Source organism: Zalophus californianus, chromosome 4 (genome assembly GCF_009762305.2).
Source record: "Zalophus californianus isolate mZalCal1 chromosome 4, mZalCal1.pri.v2, whole genome shotgun sequence".
In the NCBI taxonomy this organism is placed as follows: Eukaryota; Metazoa; Chordata; class Mammalia; order Carnivora; family Otariidae; genus Zalophus; species Zalophus californianus.
In genome coordinates this window covers 53,130,528-53,157,409 of record NC_045598.1, presented here as the reverse complement: position 1 = coordinate 53,157,409, position 26,882 = coordinate 53,130,528, and the positions used below count along the sequence as shown (strand labels likewise).

The following is a 26,882-nucleotide window of genomic DNA, read 5'->3' as shown; positions in this document are numbered from 1 at the left end:
TTACCTGGCAAGGGTTTGGGTGGGAAGAAGTAGAAAAGCCATTTTTAAGATAATTTCCTGAAGCTGAATTTCAGATCAGACATCTGTAAAACCTTCTTTGGGGCAGATGACAGCCACAAGTTAGGTTTAAAGTAAGGATTCCCTCCAACAGTAGGCCCATCTCAGCGAGCACCCTGAAGCCGCACATTCTAGTGTCGCCCGATTGTGACAAGTACATATAGCGTTGGCCCTTGACCCACATGGGATTAGGGGTGCTGACCTACACCGTTGGAAAGCTGAATGTGGCTTTTGATTACCCAAAACTTAAGTCTACTGTTGACCAGGAGCCTTACTGATAATAATAAGAGAAAAAAATGGTTAAGAGAAAATACATTTATAGCACTAGATCATATTTAATGAAAAAACTGTATATAACTGGACCTGTACAGTTCAAATCCGTGTTTGCAGGTTGTTAGTAGCATTTATGACATTTATTCAGTTTTCTGTATTCTAAAGTGATTTGAGCCTTTAAGGCCAACTCTTAATACTATTTGAGATGTACTGGAGAGTTTGTATGAATCAAAGAACCACCAGGGAGGAAATTTAGAGTCGAGTCTGCACTGAGATGTAATGACCTGGATTTTTTGGAAGGTCAATTCATGAGCTTCTCAAGATAGATTGTTCATCAATAATACTTTTGAGTAATCCATTTCCAAGAATTTTTTTTAACTCGATTTCCTCCCCTTCTTACAGGTTTATCAACTTATGAGAAAATGCTGGGAATTCCAACCATCCAATCGGACAACTTTTCAGAACCTTATTGAAGGATTTGAAGCACTTTTAAAATAAGAAGCATTGATAACATTTAAACTCCCGTGTATCAAGTCCTCCTTCCCCAACCAGTACCCAAGCCATTTAAAATTTTTAATGGAAAAAATTTGTATTTGGGTATGTAAGGCACACTGTGGTGCTTATTATGTGTAAGTACTTCCCTCTTGAAATTTGACACCTGTAACAGATAATGACGCCCGAAACAATAGAAAGCACTTAAGCACTCCTCCTTTTGGAAAAGAATGGAAAGCACCGTTATGTTTGGCTAGCGTACTGTCCCAGTTGCATCCCAGAAAGGGAGAGGAGCCTACAGAAGCCCGTGTTCCCATTTGCCTGTTGATCGGAAATGCTTTCCCGGCAGAGATTGATGGACTTAGGTAATACTCTAACATGCCCTCAGATTGCAATCTCTCTCCAGTGATAGACCAAGCATTCTTGAAATATTAGATACCCGTTAGTAGACTATTGTTTCTGTACCAAGATGAGTGTATTCCTGTCACCAGTAGGACTTAAACTTTGAGTTGTCTCTTCAGTGGCTTTGCTCCTGTCCCCGTGGGTGACCAGCTAATACTGAGTTTTGAGAAAACTGGTCAGAGCCAGGGGGACAGCTGTGGACTAGATACTCTATTGCCTGTTAATTCTTGAGAACCAAGCCTGTGCTTTCCTAAAAAGTATACCATACCTTTAATCAGAAGGGACTCTAAGACCCCGGGTACTGTCATACATGCTTTTCAGAAATGTTAATGTATATCCTTTTCTAACTCTACCACTCTGGGGCAAGCTGTTGCAGCATTGGTTCTGGATGCTGTGTGCAACCAGTGTTTTCGTACTTAACCATCCATCTACAAGAGTTCAGGAGCTACTAGACAGTTTTCAGTTTGCTTGGAGGTAGCTGGGTAATCAAAAATGTCTAATCTCTGATTCAATGTGAACTGTAAGAACTTGATGACCAAGAGTCTGAAAAACTTTTTGTTAATGCTGTCTAGCATTTGTTTGATATCCTTTTTTCCCCTTTTGAGCCTAAAGAGTTCTGGATTGATTCAATGGCAACAATAAACTTGCCATTTAAATTTATTCAATATCCCTACATCCCCAAGGTCTCTGTCTGTGTCAAACCTGTGGTCACTCTATATGCACTTTGTTTACTCTTTATACAAATAAATATACTAGAGACTTCACATGCATATGCCTTTTAATATTAAGATTTCATTTTCAAAGCATTCAAACAATTTGTCTACATAGAAAAATAACAGACTTTGTGGGGGGGGGCGGAGTTTGGTAATGGTCCTTATTACAACAAACACCACTTGCTTGGTACTTATCTGTTCTATCCAATGATACACAGAGGGCAGATCCATATAGCTTAGTTCTTTTCAACCTCTTCCTGCTTTCATTTTGCAGCTCTGCCTTAAAATTCACCATCTTCTGTTTGTATTAGAGAGGTGTGACTAAGCATTGAAGATGCTTAATGCAATAGGAAATGGGAAGGAGAAGCGCAGAACATGGAGAAACCATTATTCATCTGCTGAGTCATAACCGATGCCAATCCTTAACTTTCTAGCTGTCATTTTCAAATAGAATGAAATAAATTACAAATCAGATGTACCACTTTTTAAACTTGATAATTAGAATAGGGTACCTTATTACAAGACCTTTAATCTGATTTCAAAAAGACAAGGAACAAACTTGGAAATTTCTAGATGGCAAAGGTTTTCTCATCTGTTTAATACCAAAGTCTTCAGGAAATGGTGATGTCAAAAGTTATATGCAATAATCACAATTCTTGCCGAAGTAAATTGAGTTAAATAGCTGATAATAAAAGAATAAGAGACAAAGCAGAAAGTGAGGTATAACTTACTAGCTCAAAATTGTTATACTGTTACTCCACAGTGCTCCTTCAGTATTGAGGGTTGAACTATGCTGTGGAAATAGGGCATTTGAGGATCAAAACAGGCCTTGTTCTAGCAATTAGATCATCACTAGTTTATGCCATGAAATCAGACACAGAAACCTACATCGCTTGCCACTTACAAGTCTGTTGCACAAGTGAGAGGATTAGGGAATTAGTGCCATTAGACCAGAAGTCAGCGCACTCTCCCCCATAAAGGCCCAGATGACAAATATTTTAGGCTTTGCAGACCATATGGTCTCTGTCACAGCTACTCAGCACTGCCACTAGGGCACACAAGTAGCCCTAGACAATATGTAAATGAATGAGCATGTTTGTGTTCCAGTAAAATTTTATATATGGACACTGAAATTTGAATTTCATAGAACTTAATTCAAATCTGTTCTACTTCATTTAAAAATGTAAACCTCATTCTTAGCTTGCAGACAGTATAAAAACAGGTGGAGGACTAAACTTGACCCCAGGGTATAGCCTGCCAACCCCTGAAATTATTTCACCAAAGCTACTTTTTTTTTCCCCAAAAATAGCTTATTTTTCACAAAAGGTATAAATGGTAAATAACATTAAAAGTAAAGCATCTATAGTTGTGTAGAACTTGGACCTTACTATCACTCTGGGTTTTATATTGTGGGGCTGATTTGGGGGTATTTAGTTTGCATGTAGAGCATCTTTATAACATTACCACCACTGCATTTTGCAGTTGCACTCTTGTAGTTCTAGGAAAAGTTCTAAAAATCTATAAATGAGATTACTTCTAGGGAAAGTAGATTGAAATGCACATTGGCATATAAGAAACTCATTCTTCTAAGGCTCAGGAAACAAGACCGTTTCCCATTTATTGCTTCATACTTTTATATATGGTGTCAAAATTATTCCCAGTCCTAAACAAGGAATATTGGAACATTGTTAATTTCTCCAGTGGACTATAATTTAATACCAATTAAGATGCATCTACTTGTAATGGAAAATGTCCTGTATTATCTTATTGCTACTTATTTTTTATTTGGCAATTCTGCTTGCTGCACAATACAGTTCCTTCTGGGAAATTAGAAACCCGTATTTAAAGGATATGGCTAGTCTGAATGTAGTTAAGGCAGCAATGAACAGCAGAGATACTGCAAAAAACCTTATGAGCTTATAAGGAGAGAACTTAACTCAATATACGCGCTTCTTTTTTAAGTAGGTTTCCATGTAATAAGCTCCTGTGCCCTGAGAATGCTGGTCAACAAATTCCACAGAACCACCTTCTGGGGCAGAGATGAGATATGATGAGCCTCGCTTTTCATTTCTTAAAGAGGATACCTATGAGAAAAAGCACAATGCTGATATCTAAATTAAAAATTGGTTTATTCATTAAAGATGTTTATAAGAAAAGCAATTCTTCTGATTTGCTCTAAAAACAAAATAGGATAAATAGCAAATTGATCAAATTAAAACATTAAGATTTCTATATCAAAGTCACTTGTGGAACTTTTAAAAAATACAAACCAGCCTCTGAGTGCCCTCTCTCCTCCACCCCCAGTATTTGGGGGAAAGGAAAAAAAAAAGCAATTGCATTGCTTCTGCTGTCCCCACCTGGTTAAACCCCACTGCGTCAGAATACCTATACGAGATGTCAGTATTCCTCTGAGAAAGGTGAGTGGCTAAGAAGTTGAACTGCATAGCAGATTAGATGGTGGGTCTGTCTAGTAACAAAAGAAGTGGCAACGTACTAGTAGGTCTAAAAACACAAATGGTTCCAGACCCAAGTGGAACACAGGTGTGCATGGGGAATTCAAGACCATTTCCAGAGCTCAGAGGAAGATGGCAGAATAGGAAGATCCTGAGCTTACCTCATCCCATAGGGGCAACAAGGACATCTATGCAACTAATTCTGAAGATGACCTGAAGACTGACAGATCTTCTGCAGCCAATAGAAGGGTACACGGAAAAGGGTAGGAGGAGCAGAAATGCAATATGGAACCAAACCCCAGCACAACTCCCCGTAAACAGGAGGGACATCATAAGCACAGAGGAGCAAGGGGATCAGAGCCCACACCAAACACCCTGCACTAGGAAGGTGAGTATCCATATCTCTGGCTTTCAAAATCAGTGAGGCTTACCTCCAGGAGAGCTAGAGGGTGTAAGAAATTGAGTCTCCACCCTTAAAGAGCCAACAAGCCAAATAACAGCCCAAGACACAGCACGAAAGAGTTTGAAAAGTACCTGGGCTATACATGGAAATTTATTGACTAATTTTAGGACATGTGCCAGTGGGGCAGGCGGTTTTCTGCAGGAGTTTTCTCTGGAAATAAAAGTGCTGGCAGGTGCCATTTTTCTTGCCTTTCCCCAGCCTAGATAGCCAGAGGCTTCCAGGAGTCCGTTCTAGCACACTTCATCTGCCTTGCTAGCACTACGTGCCCCATCATGTCATTCCTTTGTGGACCTGCCCGGGGCAGGGGAGGGATGCAAACCCTCTCCACCAGTACACATGCAGCAGTCAAAGTGGCTCATTACTATACAGATAGCTGGGCTGAGTGCCAACCCTGCCCACCAGTGAGCTTATGGTGGCTGCAGTCAGGCCTCTAAGCCAGCAGCACAGAAAGCAAACCCTACCCACCAGTGCACCCACAGTAGCTGCAACCAGCCCTCACAGGGAACAAGCCCTGCATCCCGGCCACTTGCAACAGTCATAGCTCAGCCACAACAGGAGGGCACATGTAGCCCACACAGGGAACACCCTTGGAGTACTTGGTTCTAGTGACTAGGAACAGCTTACAACAGGGCCCCTTCTACACAAAGCCACTTTCCTGTAGTGATCTCCTGATCTACTTTCAAGATCAGGAGACAGCTGACTGGCTTAATACGTAGACAAACAAGGAGTTAGACAAAATGACACAAAGGAATATGTCCCAAATGAAAGATGACAAAAATCACAGAAAAAGAGCTAAATAAAACAGATAAGCAATATGCCTGATAAAAAGTTCAAAGTCATGGTCATAAAGATACTCACCAGACTTGAGAGAAGAGTGGATGACCTCAGAACTTCAACAGAGAGATAGAAAATATAAAAACCAATCAGGGGTGAAGAGTATGATAGCTGATGTGAGCAATACATTAGTGGGAATCAACAGATGAGAGGATGCTGAAGAATGGGTCAGGGATCTGGAAGACAGGGTAACAGGAAGCAACCAGGCTGAACAGCAAAAAGAATAAATAATGACAGGTTAAGAGACCTCTGCAACATCATCAGCATAATAACATTCACGTTATAAGAACCCAGAAGGAGAAGAGAGACACAAGGCAGCAGAACTTACTTGAAGAAATAACATCTGAAAACTTTCCTAATCTGGGGAAAACAGACATTCAGGTCCAGGAAACACAGAGAGCCCCAAACAAGATGAGCCCAAGGATGTCCATACCGAGAGTCATAATAATTAAAATGGCAAAAATTAAAGATGAAGAGGCAATCTTAAAAACAAGAGATAAGTAAACAGTTACATACAAGGGAAACCCCATAAGGGTATCATCTGATTTTTCAGTCCAGAGGAGTGGCATGCTGTATGCAAGGTGCTGAAAGAATAAAACTGACAACCAAGAACACTATATTCAGTCTTTCAAGAAATGTTAAAGAGAATTCTTTAAGTGGAAAAAAGACCATAACTAGAAGAAAATTATGAAAGGAAGAACTTTTGCTAGTAAAAGTACACATAGTAAAGGTAGTAGATCAATCACAAAGCTAGTAAAGAGATTAAAACACAAAAGTAGTAAAATTATATATTCAAAAATTAGTCAAGGGGTACACAAGATATAGAATAAGACATCATAGACATAAAACGTAGAAGGAGTAAAAATTTCATGCTTTTAAAATGTGCTTGAGCTTAAGTGACCATCAAACTCAATGTAGACTGCTGTATACACATAGGATGTTATATACGAACCCAGTGGTAACCAAAACCCTCTAATAGATAAAGAGAAAGGAATCTAAGCATAACACTCAAGAAAGCCATCACCACAAGGAGGAGAGCAAAAGAAAGGAACAAAACAAAAAAGTTAACAAAATGACAATGAACACATCAATACTTACTTTAAATGTAAATGGACTAAATGGTCCAATCAAAAGACACAGAATGGATAAAAAGAGTTAAAACCCAAAGACCCATCTATATGCTACCTGCAAAAAACTCACTTTAGACCTAAAGACATATATAGACTAAAATGAAGATACAGAAAAAAGTTATTCCATGTATATGGAAGCCAAAAAAACCCCCAAAAATCAAAAAACAAACCCCACAGCTGGGGTACCAATACTCAGATAAAATAGACTTTAAAAGAAAGACTGTCACAAAAGAAAAAAAGGTCATTACATCTTGATAAAGGGATCAATCCAAGAAGATATAACAATTGTAAATATTTGCACACCCAATTTAGGAACACCTAACTATATAAAAAAAATATTAACAGACATAAGGAAGAAACTGGCAGTAATACAATAAAAGTAGGGGATGTTAACACACTACTTACATCAATGTATAGGTCATCCAGACAGAAAAATGAATAAGGAAACAATGGCTTTGAATAAAATTTTAGACCAGAGGGACCTAACAATATATACAGAACATTCCACTCCAAAAGAACAGAATACATATTCAAGGGCATGTGGGACATTCTCTTGGATAGGCCACAAAACAAATCTCAATATGTTTAAGAAAACATCATATCAAGTATCTTTTCTGATCAGAGCAGTTAGAAATCAATTAGAAGGAAAAAACTGGAAGGAAAAAAACTGGAAGAAACAGAAGCACATGTAGGCTAAATAACATGTTACTAAACAACCAATCAGCCAATGAAGAAATCAAAGAGCATATCAGAAAAATATCTGGACACAAATGAAAATGGAGATGCTACAGTTCAAAATCTTTAGGATGCAGCTAAAGCAGTTCCAAGAGGGGAAGTTCACGGCAATACAGGCCTACCTCAAGAAACAAGAAAAACTTCAACCATCTAACCTTATGCTTAAAGGAACTAGAATAAGAACAAAAGCCAAAGTTAGAAGAAGGAAATACTAAAAATCAGAATGGAAATAAATGAAATAAATCCTTAAAAAAACAATAGGAATAATCAATGAGACTTAAGAACTAGTTCTCTGAAAATTGATACACCATTATCCAACTGATCAATAAAAAAAAAAGAAAACCCAATATTGGAAATGAAAGTTACAATGGATACCTCAGAAATACAAAAAATTATAATTACTACAGAAAATCATATGCCAACAAATTGGACAAACTAGAAGAAATAAATTCCTAGAAACATAAAATCTTCCAAGACTGAATCAGAAAGAAACAGAAAACCTGAATAGACCAATTACTATTAAGAAAATTGAATCAGTAGGCAAAAAAATTCCCAACAAGCCTAAGACCAGATGGCTTTACAGGTGAATTTTACCAAATATTTAAAGAAGTGTTAACTCCTCAAACTATTCAAAAAAATAGAAGAGGAAGGAACACTTCCAAATTCATTCTACATGGCCAGCATTACCCTGATACCAAAACCAGACAAAGATACAACCAAAAAACAAAATTACAAGCCAATATCCTTCATGAACATAGTTGCAAAAATCTTCAAAAAATATTAGCAAACTAAATTCAAAAATACTTAAAAAGACCATACACCACTGTCAAGTGGGATTTATTCCAGGGATGCAAGGATGGCACAATATACACCAATCAATGTGATACACCACGTTTACACAGGGAAGGATCAAAGTCATATGATTATCTCAATAGATGCAGAAAAAGCATTTGACAAAATTCAACATGAATTCATGATAAAAACTCAACAGAGTGGGTATGAAGGGATCATAACATAATAAAGGCCATCTATGACAACCCATAGCTAACATACTCAATGATGAACAACAGAGCTTTTCCTCTAAGATCAGGAACAAGACAAGGATGTCCACTCTTGCCACTTTTATTCAATGTACTATTGGAAGTCCTAGCAATTGCAATCAGACAAGAAGAAGAAAAGGCATCCAAACTGATAAGAAGTTAAACTGTCAATATTTGCAGAGAACAGGATACTATATGTAGAAAACCCTAAAGACTCCACCAAAACCTGTTAGAATTTATAAATGAGTTCATGGTGGCTCAGTCAGTTAAGCATCTGACTCTTGATTTTGACTCAGATCATGATCACAGGGTCATGAGATCGAGCCTCACATGAGGCCTGCGATGGGTGTGAAGCCTACTTAAGATTCTCTCTTGCCCTCTCCTTCTGCCCTTCTCCTCTGCACACTTTCTCTAAAATAAAGAAATCTTGAAAAATAAAAATAAAAATAAATGGATTCAGGCAAGTTGTGTAATACAAAATCAATATACAGAAAAATGTTGCATTTCTATACATTAATAATGAAATAACAGAAAGGGAAATGAAGAAAAAAATACCCATTTACAACTGCATCAAAAGAATCAAATATTTAGGAATAAATTTAACCAAGGAGGTAAAAGATCTATCTTCTGAAAACCATAGGACACTGATGACAGAACTCAATGATGACACAAATACATGGAAAAATATACCATGCTCATGAACTGGAAGAATATATTCTTAAAACGTCCATAATACCCAAAGCAATCTACCAATTTAATGCAATCTCTATCAAAATACTACAATATTTTTTCAGAACTATAGCCAAAAAAAAAAAAAAAAATCCAAAAATTTGTCTGGAACCACAAAAGCCCCTAAATAGCCAAAGCAATCTTGAAAAAGAAGAACAAAGCTGAAGGTATCACAATCCCAGATTTCAAATTATATTACAAAGCTGTAGTAATTAAAACAGCATGGTGTCATCACAAAAATAGATACATAGATCAATGGAACAGAATCGAGAGCCCATGTTTATGTGGTCAATTAATAACAACAAAGAAGGGAAAAATACACAATTGAGCAAAGATCGTCTCTTCAATAAATGGTACTGAGAAAACTGGACAACTATATGCAATGAAACTGAATCACCTTACACAGTAAACAAAATAAATTCAAAATAGATTAAAGACCTAAATGTGAGACCTAAAACCATAAAACTCATATAAGAAAACATAGACAGTAATCTCTTGGACATCAAACTTTTCTGGATATGTCTCCTCCAAGGAAAGCAAAAGCAAAAAAAAACCCAAACCAACAAACAAAAATCAAAATTGGGCTTATATCAAACTAAAAAAGATTTCGCACAGTGAAGGAAACCATCAACAAAACAAAAACCAAACCCATCTGCTCCTTCCAGCCCACTTCAAGTCATCAGTGTCTCTCTAGAAGGAGTTGTTACACATGCCTGTGCCCCAGCTTTTATGGCTGCCACTCAAGGGATGGTCTCTATATAGCCTGACTCCGATAGCCAACAGAACTTATATTCATGAGTCCCACAGTACTGTAGGAAACAAAAAATTCTTAATGGATGCAGGGACATCCTCGCTACCCCCAACCTATGACTATATACCTGGGCCAAGCACAGAGGGAACAGGCAAAAACTTCCTTTTCTATCTATCCCTGGAAGAGGTTTAACTACATACTTCCCCAGCTGCTGCCTGAGTGTCCAGGTTCTAATCAGCCTGCATCTAGGTGCTAACTGCAACCCATCCTTTTAGCACACTGACAAGTCTTTAGTGCACCCTCAACTACTAAAAGTCACTAAGAACAAAGGAGGAGGCTTGGATAATCACAAACGTTTGAGGGACACTAAGAGCTCAGGCCAGGTTCATCCCCTATACAACACCATTCTGTCAAGACTGGGAGAGGTGGCTATTTTATCTAATGTGCAGAAACCAACACAGAGAGTCAAAGAAAATGAAGAAACAGGGAAATGTGTTGCAAACAAAAGGACAAGGTAAATATCCAGAAGCAGATTGCAATTAAACAGAGATAAGTGATTTACCTGAGAGGAGTTTGAAATAACAGTCAAAGTTCAGGAAAATAATGCATGAACAAAGTGAGAATTTCAACAGAGACAGAAAATCTCTTAAAAGTACCAAACAGAAAACTCAGAGCTGAAGAATACAACTCAACTGAAAAAAAAATTCAACAGAAAGGTTCAGCAGCAGACTAGATCAACCAGAAGAAAGAGCGAATGAACTTGAAGACAGGCCAGTGGAATTCATCCAATCGGGGTTGTAAAAAAAAAGAATAAAGATACCTTAAGGGACTTATGGATCACCATCAGACAAATCAATATATACATTATAGAGGTCCCAGAAGGAAAGGAGAAAGAAAAAGGGGCAGAAAGCTTTTTCAAAGAATTAATGGATGAAAATTTCCCTACCCTGAGGGAAGAAACAGACATCCAGATCCATAAAGTCCAACAAGCACCAAACAAGATGAATTCAAAGAGACCTATATGGAGACACATAATTAAATTATTAGATATTAAAGATAAGGAGAGACTCTTTAAAAAAAAAGATTTTATTTATTTATTTGACAGAGAGATAGAGAGCACAAGTAGGCAGAGTGGCAGGCAGAGGGAGAGGGTGAAGCATGTTCTCTGCTGAGCAGGGAGCTGGAAGTGGGGCTCAATCCCAGGACCCCAGGATCATGACCTGAGCCGAAGGCAGACGCTTAACCGACTGAGCCACCCAGGTGCCCTGATAAGGAGAGACTCTTAAAAGCAGCAAGAGAAAAGCAAGTTGTTATGCAAGGGAACCCCCTTAAGACTATAAGCAGATTTTTTAGCAAACCTAAAACCATAAAATTCCTAGAAGAAAACATAGGTGGTAAGCTCCTTGGCATCAGTCTTGGTGATGATTTTTTGGGTTTAACACCAAAAGTTAAAGGAAACAAAAGCAAAAAAACAAAGCAGGGGGGAGCACAAGAAACTGAAAAGTTTCTGCACAGCACAGAATACCATCAACAAAATGAAAAAGCAACCTACTAAAGGAGAAAATACTGGCAAATCATATATCTGATAAGGGGTTAATGTCCGAAATAGATAAACCACTCATGCAACTCAATAGCAAAAAACCAAACTGCTATTATAAAATGGACAGAGGATCTGAATAGACAACTGTCCAAAATGTAGAGATAGTCAATAGGTACATGAAAAGATGTTCAATAGCACTAATGATCAGGGAAATGCAGATCAAAACCACGGAGAGCAGGAATGCAGAAGCCTGTGATGAGACACGGAAGAGAGTAGTGGCAAATGAAGTTGGAAAGACATGCTGGCCTCAGTCACGGAGGGGGGTGAGAATGAGATATCACCTCATACCTAGTAGAATGGCTATTATCAAAAACAAAAGATGTTAACTATACTGGAATTAAAATTAAAAACTTAATAAAAAAGATGAGATAACAAGTGTTGGTGAGGATGTGCAGAAAGGGGAACTTTTATGCACTACTGGTGGGAATGTAAGTTGGTGCAGCCACTATGAACAAGAGTAGAGGGGTTCCTCAAAAATTAAAAAATAGAACTACCATTAGATCTAGCAATTCCAGTTTTGGGTATTTGTCTGAAGGAAACAAAAACACTAACTCATTAGTGATATCTGGGCTCCCATGTTCACTGCAGCATTATGAAAGCAACCTAAGCGTCTATCAATGGATGAATGGATACAGAGAATCTCTCTCTCTCTCATGCACACACAGTGAGAGAGAGAGAGAGAGAGAGAGAGAGAGAGATTATTTAGCCATAAAAGGAGAAAATTTGTGACAACATAGATGGAGCTTGAGGGCATTATGGTCAATAAGTCAGTTAGAGAAAGACAAACACCATAGGATTTCATAGGTGGAATCTAAAAAATCTAAAAAACAAAGAAAAGAAAGCAAATGAAACTATAGATACAGAACACAGATCGGTGGTTGCCAGAGATGGTGGGGAGTGGGGTGGGTGAAATGGGTGAAGGTGGTTAAAAGATACAAACTTCCATTAATAGATTAGTAAGTCTTAGGGATGTAATGCACAGCATGGTAACTATAATAATACTGTGTTGTATATTTAGAAGTTGCTACAAGAGGGGCACCTGGGTGGCTCAGTCAGTTAAGCATCTGCCTTCAGCTCAGGTCAGTCCTGGGGTCGAGTCCTGCATTGGGTTCCCTGTTCGGCAGGGAGTCTGCTTCTCCCTCTGCCTCTGCCTTGCTCATGCTCTCTCTCTCACGCTCTCTAATAAATAAAATCTTTTTTAAAAAGTTGCTGTAAGAGTAAATCTTAAAAGTTCTCATCAAAAGAAAACAATCTGTAACCCTGTGGTGGTGATGGATGTTAAACTAGACTTCCTGTAACAATCATTTCACAATATGTGCAAATATTGATTATGTTGGAGACTTGAAACTATTATGTTATATACCAACTATATCTCCATTAAAAAAAGAAATTCCACCCTAGGTTAAGATTGCCTGCAACAAAATTGCATACGAAGACCCTAATTCCTCCACTATCGAGCCTCTAATTATTCTCTTCAGCTGCCTTTTTCATTTGACCCCCTTTGTTGGTCCGGTGGTCTTACTGCGTGTTAGACTGTGGCCACTAACACTGTCAGACTCTTTCTTCTTCTTATTTTTTAAATTTTATTTTATTATGTTATGTCAGTCACCATACAGTACATCATTAGATTTTGATGTAGTGATCCACGATTCATTGTTTGCGTATCACACCCAGTGCTCCATGCAGTACGTGCCCTCCTTAATACCCGTCACCAGGCTAACCCATGAACTTTTTCTTATTAGTGTTCTTCCTCTAATAAATGATCAGTCCATTAAATTAAATTTTGAAAAGCTACTTGTTTGATAACCCAATCCATTTTTCAAATGTAACAGGGAACAGGGAAAGAAATAATACCTAACTCCAGGATCTGGAAATTGCACACTTTCAATTCCCTTCCCTTGATTCTTCCTGCTTTGTGGTAATCCATATTTCCTGTCTTAGTATAAAGCAAATCAATAATCTGAATTTTCTTTTCTTTCTATACTATCTTTATTCTCAGAAGGCAGGGAGGAAATTTGTTAGGTGCTTTCACTGGAAGGACTTGCCAGTTGTGCTACACCATCCACAGGAAGAATCAAGTGAGATGCAGGAGATCTGCAAAACCCTTCACTGAGCAGAAGGGGGAAGATCAGTAAGAGGAAAGGACAACGGAGGTCATTCTCACCCATACGGTACTGGGGGAGAGACGATTTTTCTGCTATGCCCTATCTAACATATCTAATTGTTAGTGCAAGGACTGCTGGGGACAATGGGAAGTGATGACAGTTGATTACAATTTTTGAAACAAAGCTCAGTGTTCTCGGAGAAATAAATCTGGATCAAACATCGGGAAAAGGGAAAACCACAAAAGACGAGGAGAGCATAGCAGGCAAACACTCTTCCTTCTAGTTCATATTTGCAGGATACAGACATTCATTCCTTCATAGACTAACTACTGAGGGCACCGGGCTGTGTGCTATGGGGTTACCTAGGTAAATGAAGCTTGTAGTGGGCCCTCCAAATGCTCATATCCTAGGAGGGGAAGTAAGAAAAGCACAAAACTAATTTCTAAAAGGAGAACGCCACCGTGCCAAATGAGACATAGAGGTGAAGTGCTCAAGCTTTTCATAGAAGGGAAAATGGGAGAGGAGAGTTTGAGAAATATGGACAAAATTTTCATGGATGAGAAGGCATCTGGATGGACTGGGAGAGGATGTCAGATGTGGACATGAAGAGAGTGGGAATGGCCCTTCTGGCCGAGAGGTGATGCCTGAGCAAAGGCAGGTGGCAGGAAGACACGGGCCTGGGAGGGCACGTAGTGGCCGATCCATGGAAAAGAGTGCAGCAAATGAGGTTGGGAAGGCAGGCTGGCCTCAGTCATGGAGGGGCTGGAATGCCAGGCTAAGGATTATCAGTGGAATCATAAATCAGATCTTGAATCTGGAAAATGTAATAAGCAGCTCTATAAAAAATGTGGTAATGGAAGAGATAGGCATTAGATACATACATGTGGGCAAACACAGAGATTATATGTGATTTAAAACTTTGGTTAAAATTTTACATGGGATAAATGAGAAAGTGGTACACCTTGAAAATCTGAAAAAAAAAATTCAACGGGCATTTATCCTTGGAGAGACTAAAGAAAGACACTGAGGACAATGTCTACTATTCAGGTGTAAACCAAATTAGCAAGATATCCAAACCATAATACATTTGAGAGAGAAACTGACAAAACTGAATGGTGATGCTATTCTACACCATATCGCTGACACCTGCCCTGTGCAGTAGCAGAAAAGGAACTATCTGCATTGCATAGATGTGAAAACAAAAGCTCAGATATCTTAGGTGACCTGGCTGAAATCACAAGGTTATCAAATATTAGAGCCATGAATCCAACCCATTTCTTTGTCACTCTGGTATCCTTTTCATTAATCCAAACCGCCTTATTTCAAAAAATACATTTTGTGTACACAGGATGAAGCCCACTCCGTAACTATGCAGTTGCTATTTTATTTTTGGATTTAAAGAAAGAAATCTCATTTTCTTCCTTTAATTAAAGCAAATATTTTTATCTTCATGTAAATGTGGATTCATTTCCTTTTGTTCCCATGTGAATTTAGAAAAGAGAACGTTGCGGTTTCATTTTTGGAGTGTGTCTTAAGCTTGATATTTAAGCTCACTTCCATAATTGAACTGAAGGCTAGTTTTATTTTTTTTTCTTAAAAAAAGATTTTATTTATTTGAGAAGGAGAATGAGAGCGAGCGAGCACGAGAGGGAGGAGGGTCAGAGGGAGAAGCAGACTCCCCGTGGAGCAGGGAGCCCGATGCGGGGCTCGATCCCGGGACTCCAGGATCATGACCTGAGCCGAAGGCAGCCTTTTAACACTTTTTATTTTTTTTTAAATATTTATTTATTTGAAAGAGAGAATGAGATAGAGCATGAGAGGGGGGAGGGTCAGAGGGAGAAGCAGACTCTCTGCTCAGCAGGGAGCCCAATGCGGGACTCGATCCCACGACTCCAGGATCATGACCTGAGCCGAAGGCAGTCGCCCAACCAACCGAGCCACCCAGGCACCCTGAAGGCTAGTTTTAAAAGGCTGATAAGAATTCACAAAAACGGGATTGTGACTATCCCCCCGGGAGATTCTTTTAGGATAGATTCATGCTGATCGTGAACTGGGTTCAGCTCCTCTACTACTGGTCCGAAGTCACGCTAGTATTCAGTCCTGCTCTTCGGACGGGACTGGAACCGTGGGGTGTATAGTCTTCGAAATACAAAATCAAATTGGTTTTTTGAAAATTCTGCCTCTACTTAGGACTCCTCAGCCTCACTTTTTTTTTTTTTTTAATGAATTACAGGCCTGGCCTCTTTTTTTTTTTAAGATTTTATTTATTTATTTTAGAGAGAGGGAACACACGAGTGGTGAGGAGAGGGAGAGGGAGCGAGAGAATCCTGAGCAGACACCGTGCTGAGCACGGAGCCTGATGTGGGGCTCAATCTCACGACCCTGAGATCATGACCTGAGTGGAAATCAGGAGCTGGACACTTAACTGATTCAGCCACCCAGGTGCCCCTCCTCAGCCTCCCTTTTACCTTTAGCCCCACCTTTACCTTCTCTACGTCTTTTGTCTAATTAGTGGAGTTAGATTAGATGGAGAACCTAAAATGAACAACTGCACTAGTTCTTCTAGAATCTGTATCGATCCCTTAATATTCTTTTCTTATGGCTTCAAGTCCAACTTTTGGACTTTATACCTAGAGAAACATGAATTAATTTATCTTCTCTGCATTAAGCATAGTTCACTTCTAAAATTTTATTTAAATACAATTCTTCTCTTGGAGCGCCTGGATGGCTCAGACGGTTAAGCGTCTGCCTTCGGCTCAGGCCATGGTCCCAAGGTCCTAGGATCGAGCCCCGCACCCGCTTCTCCCACTCCCTCTGCTGCTCCCCTTGTTTGTGTTCCTTCTCTGTCTCTCTGTCAAATAAATAAAATCTTTTTTAAAAAATACGATTTTTCACTCTTCCCCATTTAAAAATGTCTTAAAACCAAATTTCCTTTATTTTGCGACATTAATGACATAACAGTAAAATGTCTCTTCCTCATATATATGCATAGACATTTTCAATTTTCACATTAATTTTTCCTTCTCAGCTACTTGCCTTTCCTCATGAATAATGTGAAGTTTTAACTTTGAATTTAAGGACTGATCCTCCGAAAGTACTGGAGCACATTCCAAAAAATAAAATTTGAGTGCCTCACCAGTTTGTGTGCCAAGTTATACAAATTCTATATCTTAGGTTTAAGTATTTTTTTAAAAGATTTTATTTATTTGAGAGAGAGAATGAGAGAGAGAGAGCACACGAGAGGGAAGAGGGTCAGAGGGAGAGGCAGACTCCCCGCTGAGCAGGGAGCCCCGATGCAGGACTCGATCCTGGGACTCCAGGATCATGACCTGAGCCGAAGGCAGTCGCTGAACCAACTGAGCCACCCAGGTGCCCTAAGTATGTTTAATAAGGACTCTTAGAGTGCCTGAGTGGCAAAGTCAGTTAAGTGACCAACTCTTGGTTTCGGCTCAGGTCATGATCTCAGAGTCGTGAGATAAGAGCCCCACGTCAGGCTCCATGCTTAGCATAGAGTCTGCTTAAGACTCTCTCTCCCTCTGCCCCTCCCCCTCCCCCTGTCTCTCAAATAAATAATCTTTTATTTTTTAAGGACTCTTACACATTAAAATCCTTTGAAAAATTTAGACTAACGTGCGAGTAGCAATTCAAAACTATCTTTAGATTTAAGTATACTGTACACTATTCTTTTATTAAATTTTAAATAAATTAACATTTAAAAAACTGATTTCGTTTATAAACAAAGATTTTAAAGTAATGAGGGTAACTAAATTCCAAGTGGTTTTCCTTAATTCCAATTTTTAGCAAAAATCATTTTTTAAAGCATTTTCCAAATTATTGGCTAGGGTTAATATAATCTATGGTTCCATAATTATTGTTTAAAGTACCATTAGGTTGTTAAAAATATTTTATACAGTTGGTGTTTTGTCACAAGGTTCTCATCTACCACAGTCCACACAAAAATCTTTTTGGCCGGTCTCTGCACTTTTTCCCCACTAGGTGGCAGCATTAGGCTCTATATGAAAGGACTGAACACCACCAACCAGGCTTTTTTGTTCATTTTTCAGTTTCCTATTTCCTCATCAGAGTCTTATTACACATTCTGTGGTTGATTCCCTGAAACAGGCAATCAGCTTCCTTGCAGGAAAGACTCCTGTAACCAAGGGCAACACAAGAGTACAACAGGCAGGTAGATAGTATTCCCCTAACATACCACATACCAGACAGCTAACCAGTTTGGCAAGTGTCAAACGAAAACCCTAAACCACAATTTAAACAGTCCTACAAAACAGCTGAAATAATTCCTACATTATTCTTTACATTATTACACTCATGACTATGTCAAACTGAAAAGTTGCCTAATGGAAATCGTGACCTATTTTACATTTTACCAAAAAGGGGGGAGGAAGGAAATGTCTTGTTTTTGACAGATCTATAATTAGATGTTAGGTGTAGGCATTTAATAAAAACTAAATTGGCTCAAAGCCTTTTCCCTTAAGGCGGGCTTCTCCCAACCATCTGACATAGATGTACCCATTTATCGCTACCTAGAACCTGACATTTCAAACTCCATTTATACAAACTAACAGGATTATGGGGTGCCTGGCTGGCTCAGTGGGTGGAGCATGGGACTCGATCTCAGGGATCTCAGGGTTGTGAGTTCGAGCCCCACATTGAACCAACTGGGTATAGAGATTAAAAATAAAATTAAAAAAAAAACAACCACACACACAAATTAATGGGATTATATAGCCGACTCTAATGCTACTATCATCGCTCGAGTGTTACTGTAAATTTTTAACTACATCTATTTTTAACTTTTCTCAATAAGAGAATATTTAAGAAATGCACTTTTTGAGAAAATAACTATGGCTCAATGGCACTACCCCATTATTATAATCAACTAAAGAAACAGGATGCGTAGACCATTTTAAATTGTTTTTTGATTAGAACTAGATCTGTAATTAATTTAACTTGTTTTCCTATCATTATATACTTTCAGGATCTCTAAAACACTGAGGGAAAATGCTACCCTCTATTTAGTACAGTTAGGCTTTTGTTTTTTTAATTAGAGTCCAACATTTGCTGATACTCACAAGGTTGCACAACCATCACCACAATCTAATTCCAGAATATTTTCATCACTCCAAAAGAAGCCCTGTACCTGTTAACAGTTACTCCACAACTCCTACTTCCCTGACCCCCAGTAACTGTTCATGTTCTCTATGAATTTGTCTATTCTGGACATTTCATATAAATGGGATCATATAATATGTGACCTTTCATGTCTGGCTTATTTCACTTAGCATAATGATTTCAAGTTTCATCCATGCTGTGACAAAGATTAGTATTCCATTCCTTTTATAGAACATAACGTTGCATTGTATGGATATGCCATAGCTTCTTTATTCATTCATCAACTGATTGACATGCGGGTCATTTCCCTTTTGGCTACGATGAATAATGCTGCTATGAAAATTAATGCCCAACTTTGTGTATAGACCTACATTTTCAGTTCTCTTGGGTCCATATGTAGGAGTGAAATTCCTAGGTCCTATGGTAACTGTGTGTTTAACATTTTGAGGAACTGCCAAATTTTTCCAAAGCAGCTGCACCATTTTAATTCCCTCCCAGCAATGTATGAGGGTACCGATTTTAGAGCATGGTTTGAGGCAAAAGTCAGCTTCATGTTTTCCAATATGGATAATCAGTTGTTCTAACAACATTTCTGTTCTTTGCCTATTTAATTGTTTAGGCATTTTGGTCAAAAATCAGTTTATCATTTATGTACGGGCCTATATTTGGACTCTGTTCTGTTCTAGTGATCTATATGCCTATCATTATGCCCACACAGTACTGCCGGATGGTTATGACTTTATAGTACCTCTTGAAGCATTATAGAGGAAGTCCTCGAGCTGTGTTCCTCATAAGATTTTAGCTTCCTTTGCATTTTAATACAAACTTTAAAAATCACCTTGTCAATTTCTATTTGAGAAAATGGCTACTGAGAAACTGGTTGGGATAACACAATCTATAGATCAGTTTGGAGAGAACCAATATATTACCAATATTAAGTCTTCCAATTCACTGACATGGGATAGCTCTCCATTCATAGGCATCTTTCATTTCTCACGGCAATGTCTTGTAGTTTTCATTGTCCCTATAAATCTGCTTATTGCTACATATTTCATGTTTGACGCTGTTGTAAATTAAAAAAATTTTTTTTCCAATTGTTTGCTGCTTGACACAGAAACTATTGATTTTTGCATATTGCCCTCTATCTTGTGACTTTGCAAAGTTTGTTTATTAGTTTTAATGATTGCTTTTTAGGGGGATTTTTCATGTAAACACTCATACAAAGAGAGACATTTTTACTTTTCCTTCCCATTTTATGCCCTTTTTTAATTTAATTTTTTGAGAGACAGTGTGCAAACAGGAGGTGGAGAGGAGAGGGAGAGGGAGAATCTTAAGCAGGCTCCACATCCAGCACAGAGCCCAACAGGAGCCCGATGCAGGGACTCGATCTCATGACCCTGAGATCATGACCCAAGCCAAAAATCAAGAGTCAGATGCTTAACAGACTGTGCCACCTAAGTGCCCCATTATACCCTTTTTAAAAACCCTAGCTGCACTAAATCCTCCCATAAAATGTTGAATAGAAGAGGTATATTTTCAAGCCTTATCCTGACAATCTCTTTGTTTTAATTGGAGCATGCACTCCATTTTTATTTAACTATTATCATTCAATTTAGATTTCCTGCCTAGTTATTTGTTTTCTATTCATCCTGTGTTTTTTTTTCCTTTCCTGACATTTTTTGGCTTAATCAAATGTTCTTAGAATTCCATCATAACTAAACTATTGACATTTTAGGTGTACTGTTTTGTATTTTGTTTTAAAATGGTAGCTCTATGGAGGACAATGTTTTCCATAACTTATCACAGACAACTCAGGGTTACTGTTCTACTTCATGTAAAATGTAATGTAAAATTTTACATAAAATGTACATTTGAATAACCCCACAACCGTACTTTCATTCACCTTATACTATTATCAAATATGTTGTATCTATGAACATTATAAACCCCACACTACAATGTTATAATTTTGCTTTTAAATAAATTAAGAGAAAATATATAGTATTTTATTTACCCACATATTTACCAGTTGTTTTAACACTGTAGTTCTCAATGAGGATCAATCTATTGGGTAGAGGACAAAGATCCTGCTAAATATGTTAAAATGCACAGGGCAGCTTCTCCTACAGACAATTACCCAGCCCACAAGGCCAACAGAGCCAAGGCTGAGAAACTCTACCTTAAGAATAATGAACATTTTTATCTGGTTGCTTTCAAGATACCCTCTTTAGAATTATATTAACTGATGTGTCTAGGTAAAATGTTCTTTTTATTTATCCTGCTTTGTAGGGGATGTGTCGGAGCCTGTTAGATCTGGAGGTTTTTTAAACCAAATTTAGGAAATTTTTTACCATTATTTTTTCAAAATATTTCATGTCACATTATCTTTTCCCTTTCCTCCTGGGACTACAATTACACACATTTTAGACTGCTTGGTATCATCCCTCAGGTCTTTGGGATCTGTCCACTGATTTTCTGTCACTTCTGTTCTCCATATTGAATTATTTTTATCTTCACATTAATTGAAACTTTTTTTCCTGTTTTCTCCAGTCTCGCTAAGCCCAACCATTGTTTTTATTTTTTTCCCCCAGATACTACACTTTTCATTTGGATAGTTTCTATACTTCTTTTTTAGTTTACATTTCTTGCTGAAAATCCCTATCTGTTCGTTATGACTGTATTTTCCTTAGGTTCTTGAACAGATAACAGCTGCTTTAAATAAATCCTTGTCTACTAAGACCAACATCTGGGTCATCTTGGGGTCCGTTTCTGTATATGACTTTACTTCTTAATTGTGGTTCCCATTTCTTGTTTCTTCAACTATCTAGGAGTTTCATTTACTGATTATAGATGATATATCATAAAAACCATAGATACATAACCTTCCTCTAAAGACTGTTGATTTTTGTTGTAAGAAGGAGATAACTTTGCTGAATTCAAACTCAAACTTCTGTGCAGGGGAGGAACTGAATCCTTTCCCAGTTCGTTCAGGATTGAAATCTCCCTCACAAACATGGTTCAAAGGTCAGACAAGTGTATTTCAGCTGAGTTTACACAGAGATTTTGAGGCTCCTTCCTAAGCCACCCCCTTTCTCAGGGAGTTCGTGCTTGCTTTTCATCCTTGCTAGGGGTTCTCAACTCTGCTCTGACTCCCGCAGCCAGCAAGAACATTGACTACGGGTGGTATTAGGCAAAAGGACAAATCTCATCCAGGGCAGTTTCCTCCTTCAAGGACTAACTCCCTCCTTTAGCTTCCGCCTACTTTTGATCACACCCCAGGGCCTTCAAATAGTTGTTTCTCTCTATTTAGTCCAGTTTTAATAATGGTTATCTGCAGGGGGAATAATCTGATATAAGCAACTTCGCCAATGTTGGAATACCAGGTAGGATATTTAAATGTAATAGTTTTTCTGGAAATAAGGATTATATCCATCTATACCTTGATACATTCATTTCCTAATCCTTATGCACAGGGCTGACACAAAAGAAATAAAGAAACGGTTTCTATGAAACACTACTTCCATGCCTGAAGAAACTTCTCCATGGCATAATGAAAATCATGCAGACTTTGTTATCATAGAAATTGTTTGCTGACTGCATAAACTTACAAAGATGATTAAATTCTCTATGATTTTCTACTTGTATTATGGAGGTAGTCTCACAGGGTTGTTAGAAAGGTCAAATGTTTATATTGCAAAGCACAGAGCACACGTTAAAACTAAAACAAAAAATGTTGGTTTCTTTTCCTTAGACCTCTTCCTCCATTCCAACATAGAATAGAAGGAATGGAAGGAATTTCTAAAACATGACCACTTTTTTTTCTAGTTACTTTATTCCATTAGTAACATCTAGTTAAGTTCACTTCCCAAGGAGGAAAGAACACAAGACTGAGAACAAATCTCACTTGATGAACACACACAACGTAGAAGCAGGGACTGTCCCAGAGGATGATAAATCCAGGGAAGATTCACACCTCCACAGTGTCTCTGGGTCAGCAAGGATAGAGGCAGAAGGAAGACTGGCAAGTAAAAGGCATCTTTATCACAGAATTTCTCCACGTGTAAATAGAAAAGGGTCTTTCTGTGGATAAGTATACAATAAACAACAGTAATCTAATAAGCAAATCTGTTAATGAGAAAAGCAGAACAAATTTCAAAAGTGAAATAAATGAGATGGTAAGGGAAATATTAACTTTAAAAAATTAAATCATACAGGTTGGCTGGGTAGATGGCAGAGTAGGAGGACCCTAAAGTTCACCTTGTCCCATGGATACAAATACATAACACCTTTATCAGTGTAAATAACCTGGGAAATAAGCTGATGACTGGCAGAACTCCACAACTCAAGGCAGGAAGAGCCCACAATGAAGAAGGAAGAAGGGCGAAGACATGGCTCTGGAGTGAGAGGGACTGTGGCCATCCACAGCGGGGAAGGAGCCAGGGGTGCAGAGAAAGGCAGAACAAAGACTTTCACAGTGGGGAGCTCACAAAGGGGGAGGATGAATCTCCATAGTATTTGCCTCTTGCAATTGAGAGGGCCAAATTTCGTGAGTTCTGAAAACCAGCAGGACTTAAAGCCTGGAATTTTAAAAGTCAGCAGGCTCTTGGAGAGCCTGGATGGTGTTAGGAAGCCAAGCCCTCCCCTTAAAAAGACAGGATGACAAACTGCCCATGCAGACACAGTGTAGAACCAGCAGTTTGAAAACTTTGGGGGCAGACAGGAAGGACAGTGATTTCTCATCTCAGAGCATGGCCTGGAGAGACAGGGAGCATGAGACCCATCCAGGAACAAAGGAGGTGGCAGGCATCATTCCCTCCCTTTCCCCCAGCATAAACAAGGGCTATCTGCAGGAACCAGTGCGGTAGGAACACTCCTTACCTGACTTGCTTACACCAAACCCTTCCCTCCACCACCACTCCCCCACCCCACCCTTCAGTGGATCCACCCTTCCCAGTCATACACGCCTCATTCCTGGCACTGTGGGCCTCTTCCCCAGAAGACCAGGGAAAACTCTGCCAACACCACATCTCCAGACCTGTGTGTTTTGTGGGACCTAGTTCCGGCAGTGGCATGTCTCATTTAGCAAGCAAACCACCGCACACCTTGCTGCCTACAATAGGCAAAGAGAGCCTCTGCAGAGAACTGAACTGAAGGAAAAAGAGGCCAAGACTCAACAGCATAGCACACGCAACACACGTAGGAGATACTCCCTAAAGGGCCAGGTCAAGGGGAACAGGGAACATGGCATTGAGGGCACTACAGGATCTATTCTTCATAAAGCTATTATTGTTAAGAGCAAAAGAAGTAGCTGACTTTCCTAACACAGAGAAACAGACAAAGTCAAACAAAATGAGGAGACAGTGAAAAATCTCCCATATGAAACCAAACCACAGTAAGAGACCAAAGTGAAACATATATAAATAATGTGCCTGATAGAGAATATAAAGTAATAATCACAAAGATACTCCCTGGACTGGAGAAAAGAGGACATCAATGAGACCCTTAACACAGAGATTGAAAAAGAACCAATCAGAGATCAAGAACACAATAAATGAAATTAAAAATCCACTTGATGGAATAAATAGCAGGCTAGATGAAGCAGAGGAATGAATTAATGACATGCAACACAGAGTAATGGAAAGTAACCAAATTGAGCAAAGGAGAGGAAAGAAAATTATGCAAATTGAGAATTGTTGTAGGGAACTCAGTGATTCCATCAAGCATAATAACATTTGTATTACAGAGATCTCAGAAGGAGAGAGATAAGGTGGCAGAAAACTTATTTGAAGAAATACTAGCTGAAAACTTCCCTAATCTAGGGGAGGGAACAGATATCCAGATTCAGGAGGCACAAAGAGCCTCCCCCAAAATTCAACCCAAGGAGGTCCACACCAAGACACAAAGTAATTAAAATGGCAAAAAGTAACAATAAAGAAAAAGTCTTAAAAGCAACAAGAGAAAAGAAGACAGTTACATACAAGGGAAACTCCATAACATTATCAGGATTTTTCAATAGAAACTCTGCAGGACAGAAGAGAGTGGTATGATATATTTAAAGTGCTGAAAGAAAAAAAAAGTGCAACCAAGAATACTCTATCCAGCAAGGCTATCATTCTGAATAGAAAAAGAGTAAAGAGTTTCTCATACAAACAAAACTAAAGGAGTTCATGACCATTAAATGAGTCCTACAAGAATATTAAAGAAGACTCTTTGAATGGAAAGGAAAACCATAGAGAATGAAGAGTAAAAAACACAAAAGCATTAAAAATAAATATATCTGTAAAAATTGGTCAAGGGATTCCTAAAATAAAAGGATGTAAAATATGACACCATATACCTAAAATGTGGGGGGCTGGGGGTAGGGAGAGGAGTAAAGAATGGGTTTAAACTTAAGTGACCATCAACTTCATATAGATTGCTATATGCAGAAGATGTTATATACAAACCTAATGGTAATCACAATCAAAACCCAGTAATAGATATGCAAAAATAAAGAGAAAGAAATCCAAATATATCACTAAAGAAAGCCAATAAACCATGAGAGGGTGCAAGAGAAGGATTGGAGAAAATCTATTTAAAAAACAACCACAAAACAAATAATAAAATGGCAATAAATACATGTCTATCAATAATTACTTTGAATGTAAATGGACTAAGTGCTCCAATCCAAAGACATAGGGTGTCAGAATGGATTAAAAAAACAAGATCCATCTCTCTGCTGCCTACAAGAGAGTCATTTCAAACCAAAAGACATCTGCAGATTTAAAGTGAGGGGATGGAGAAATATTTATCATGTAAAACAAAGTCAGGGTAGCAATGCTTATATCAGAAAAATAGACTTTAAAACAAAGACTGTAACAAGAGACAAAAAAGGACATTGTATAAGAATAAAGGGGACAATCCAAGAAGAGGATATAACAATTGTAAATATATATGCACCCAACATGGGAGAACCCAAATGCATAAAACTGTTAATAACAAACATAAAGGAAAAATTAATAGTAATACAGTAATGGTAGGGGACCTTAACACCCTATTTACATTGATGGACAGATCAACCAAACAGAAAATCAATAAGGAAACAATCATTTTGAATGACTCATTGGACCAGATAGATTTAACAGACATATTCAGAACACTCCATCCTAAAACAGGATACACATTCTTTTCAAGCACACATGGAACATTCTCCAGAATAGATCACATGTTAGGCCACAAAACAAGCCTCAACAAATTCAAAAGATCAAAGTCATACCATGCATCTTTTCTGACCATAATGCTATGAAACTAGAAATCAATCACAAGAAAAAATCTGGGAAGGGCACAAATACATGCAGGTTAAATAACATGCTACTAAACAATGAGTGGGTCAACCAGAAATCAAAGAAAAAAATCAATAATTACATGAAAACAAATGAAAATGAAAACACAATGGTCCAAAATCTTTGGGATGCAGCAAAAGCTGTTCTAAGAGGAAGTTTATAGCAACACAGCCCTACTTCAAGAAGCAAAATCACAAACAACCTCACCTTACACCTAAAGAAGCTAGAAAAAGAAGAACAAACCCCAAACCCAGCAAAAGGAATGAAATAATAAAGATCAGAGCAGAAATAAATGATACAGAAACTAAAAAAAAAGAGTTCAATGAAATCAGGAGCTGTTTCTTTCAGAAGATCAACAAAATTGATAAACTCTTAGCAAGACCCATTAGAAAGAGAGACAGAAAGACCAAATAAACAAAATTACTAATGAAAGAGGAGAAATAACAACCAATACCACAGAAATACAAACAATTCTAACAGAATATTACAAAAGCCTATATGCCAAACAGATTGGGCAACTTAGAAGAAATGGATAAATTCTGAACAGACCAGGTACTGATAAGGAAATTGAACCAGTAATCAAAAAACTCCCAAGAAAACAACAGTCCAGGACCAGACAGCTTCACAGGTGAATTCTACCAAACATTTAA

At 38.2% G+C, this 26,882-nt stretch overlaps 2 protein-coding genes across 7 annotated transcripts in view; one reads left to right on the top strand and one right to left on the bottom strand.

Annotated features, from left to right (window-relative positions):
- Positions 1–1,988, top strand: part of JAK1 (Janus kinase 1) — a 124,255-nt gene extending 122,267 nt beyond the window's left edge. For both annotated transcript variants that reach the window (XM_027569823.2, XM_027569899.1), the window contains exon 25: positions 733–1,988. In XM_027569823.2, the coding sequence (XP_027425624.1) occupies positions 733–828 (96 nt within the window). In that variant the 3' untranslated portion in view covers positions 829–1,988. The remainder of the gene's footprint in view (positions 1–732) is intronic.
- Positions 1,989–2,124: 136 nt separating this feature from the next.
- Positions 2,125–26,882, bottom strand: part of RAVER2 (ribonucleoprotein, PTB binding 2) — a 101,370-nt gene continuing 76,612 nt past the window's right edge. For all 5 annotated transcript variants that reach the window (XM_027570329.2, XM_027570124.1, XM_027570299.1 and 2 more), the window contains exon 12: positions 2,125–4,021. In XM_027570329.2, coding sequence (XP_027426130.1) covers positions 3,875–4,021 — 147 coding nt within the window. In that variant the 3' untranslated portion in view covers positions 2,125–3,874. The remainder of the gene's footprint in view (positions 4,022–26,882) is intronic.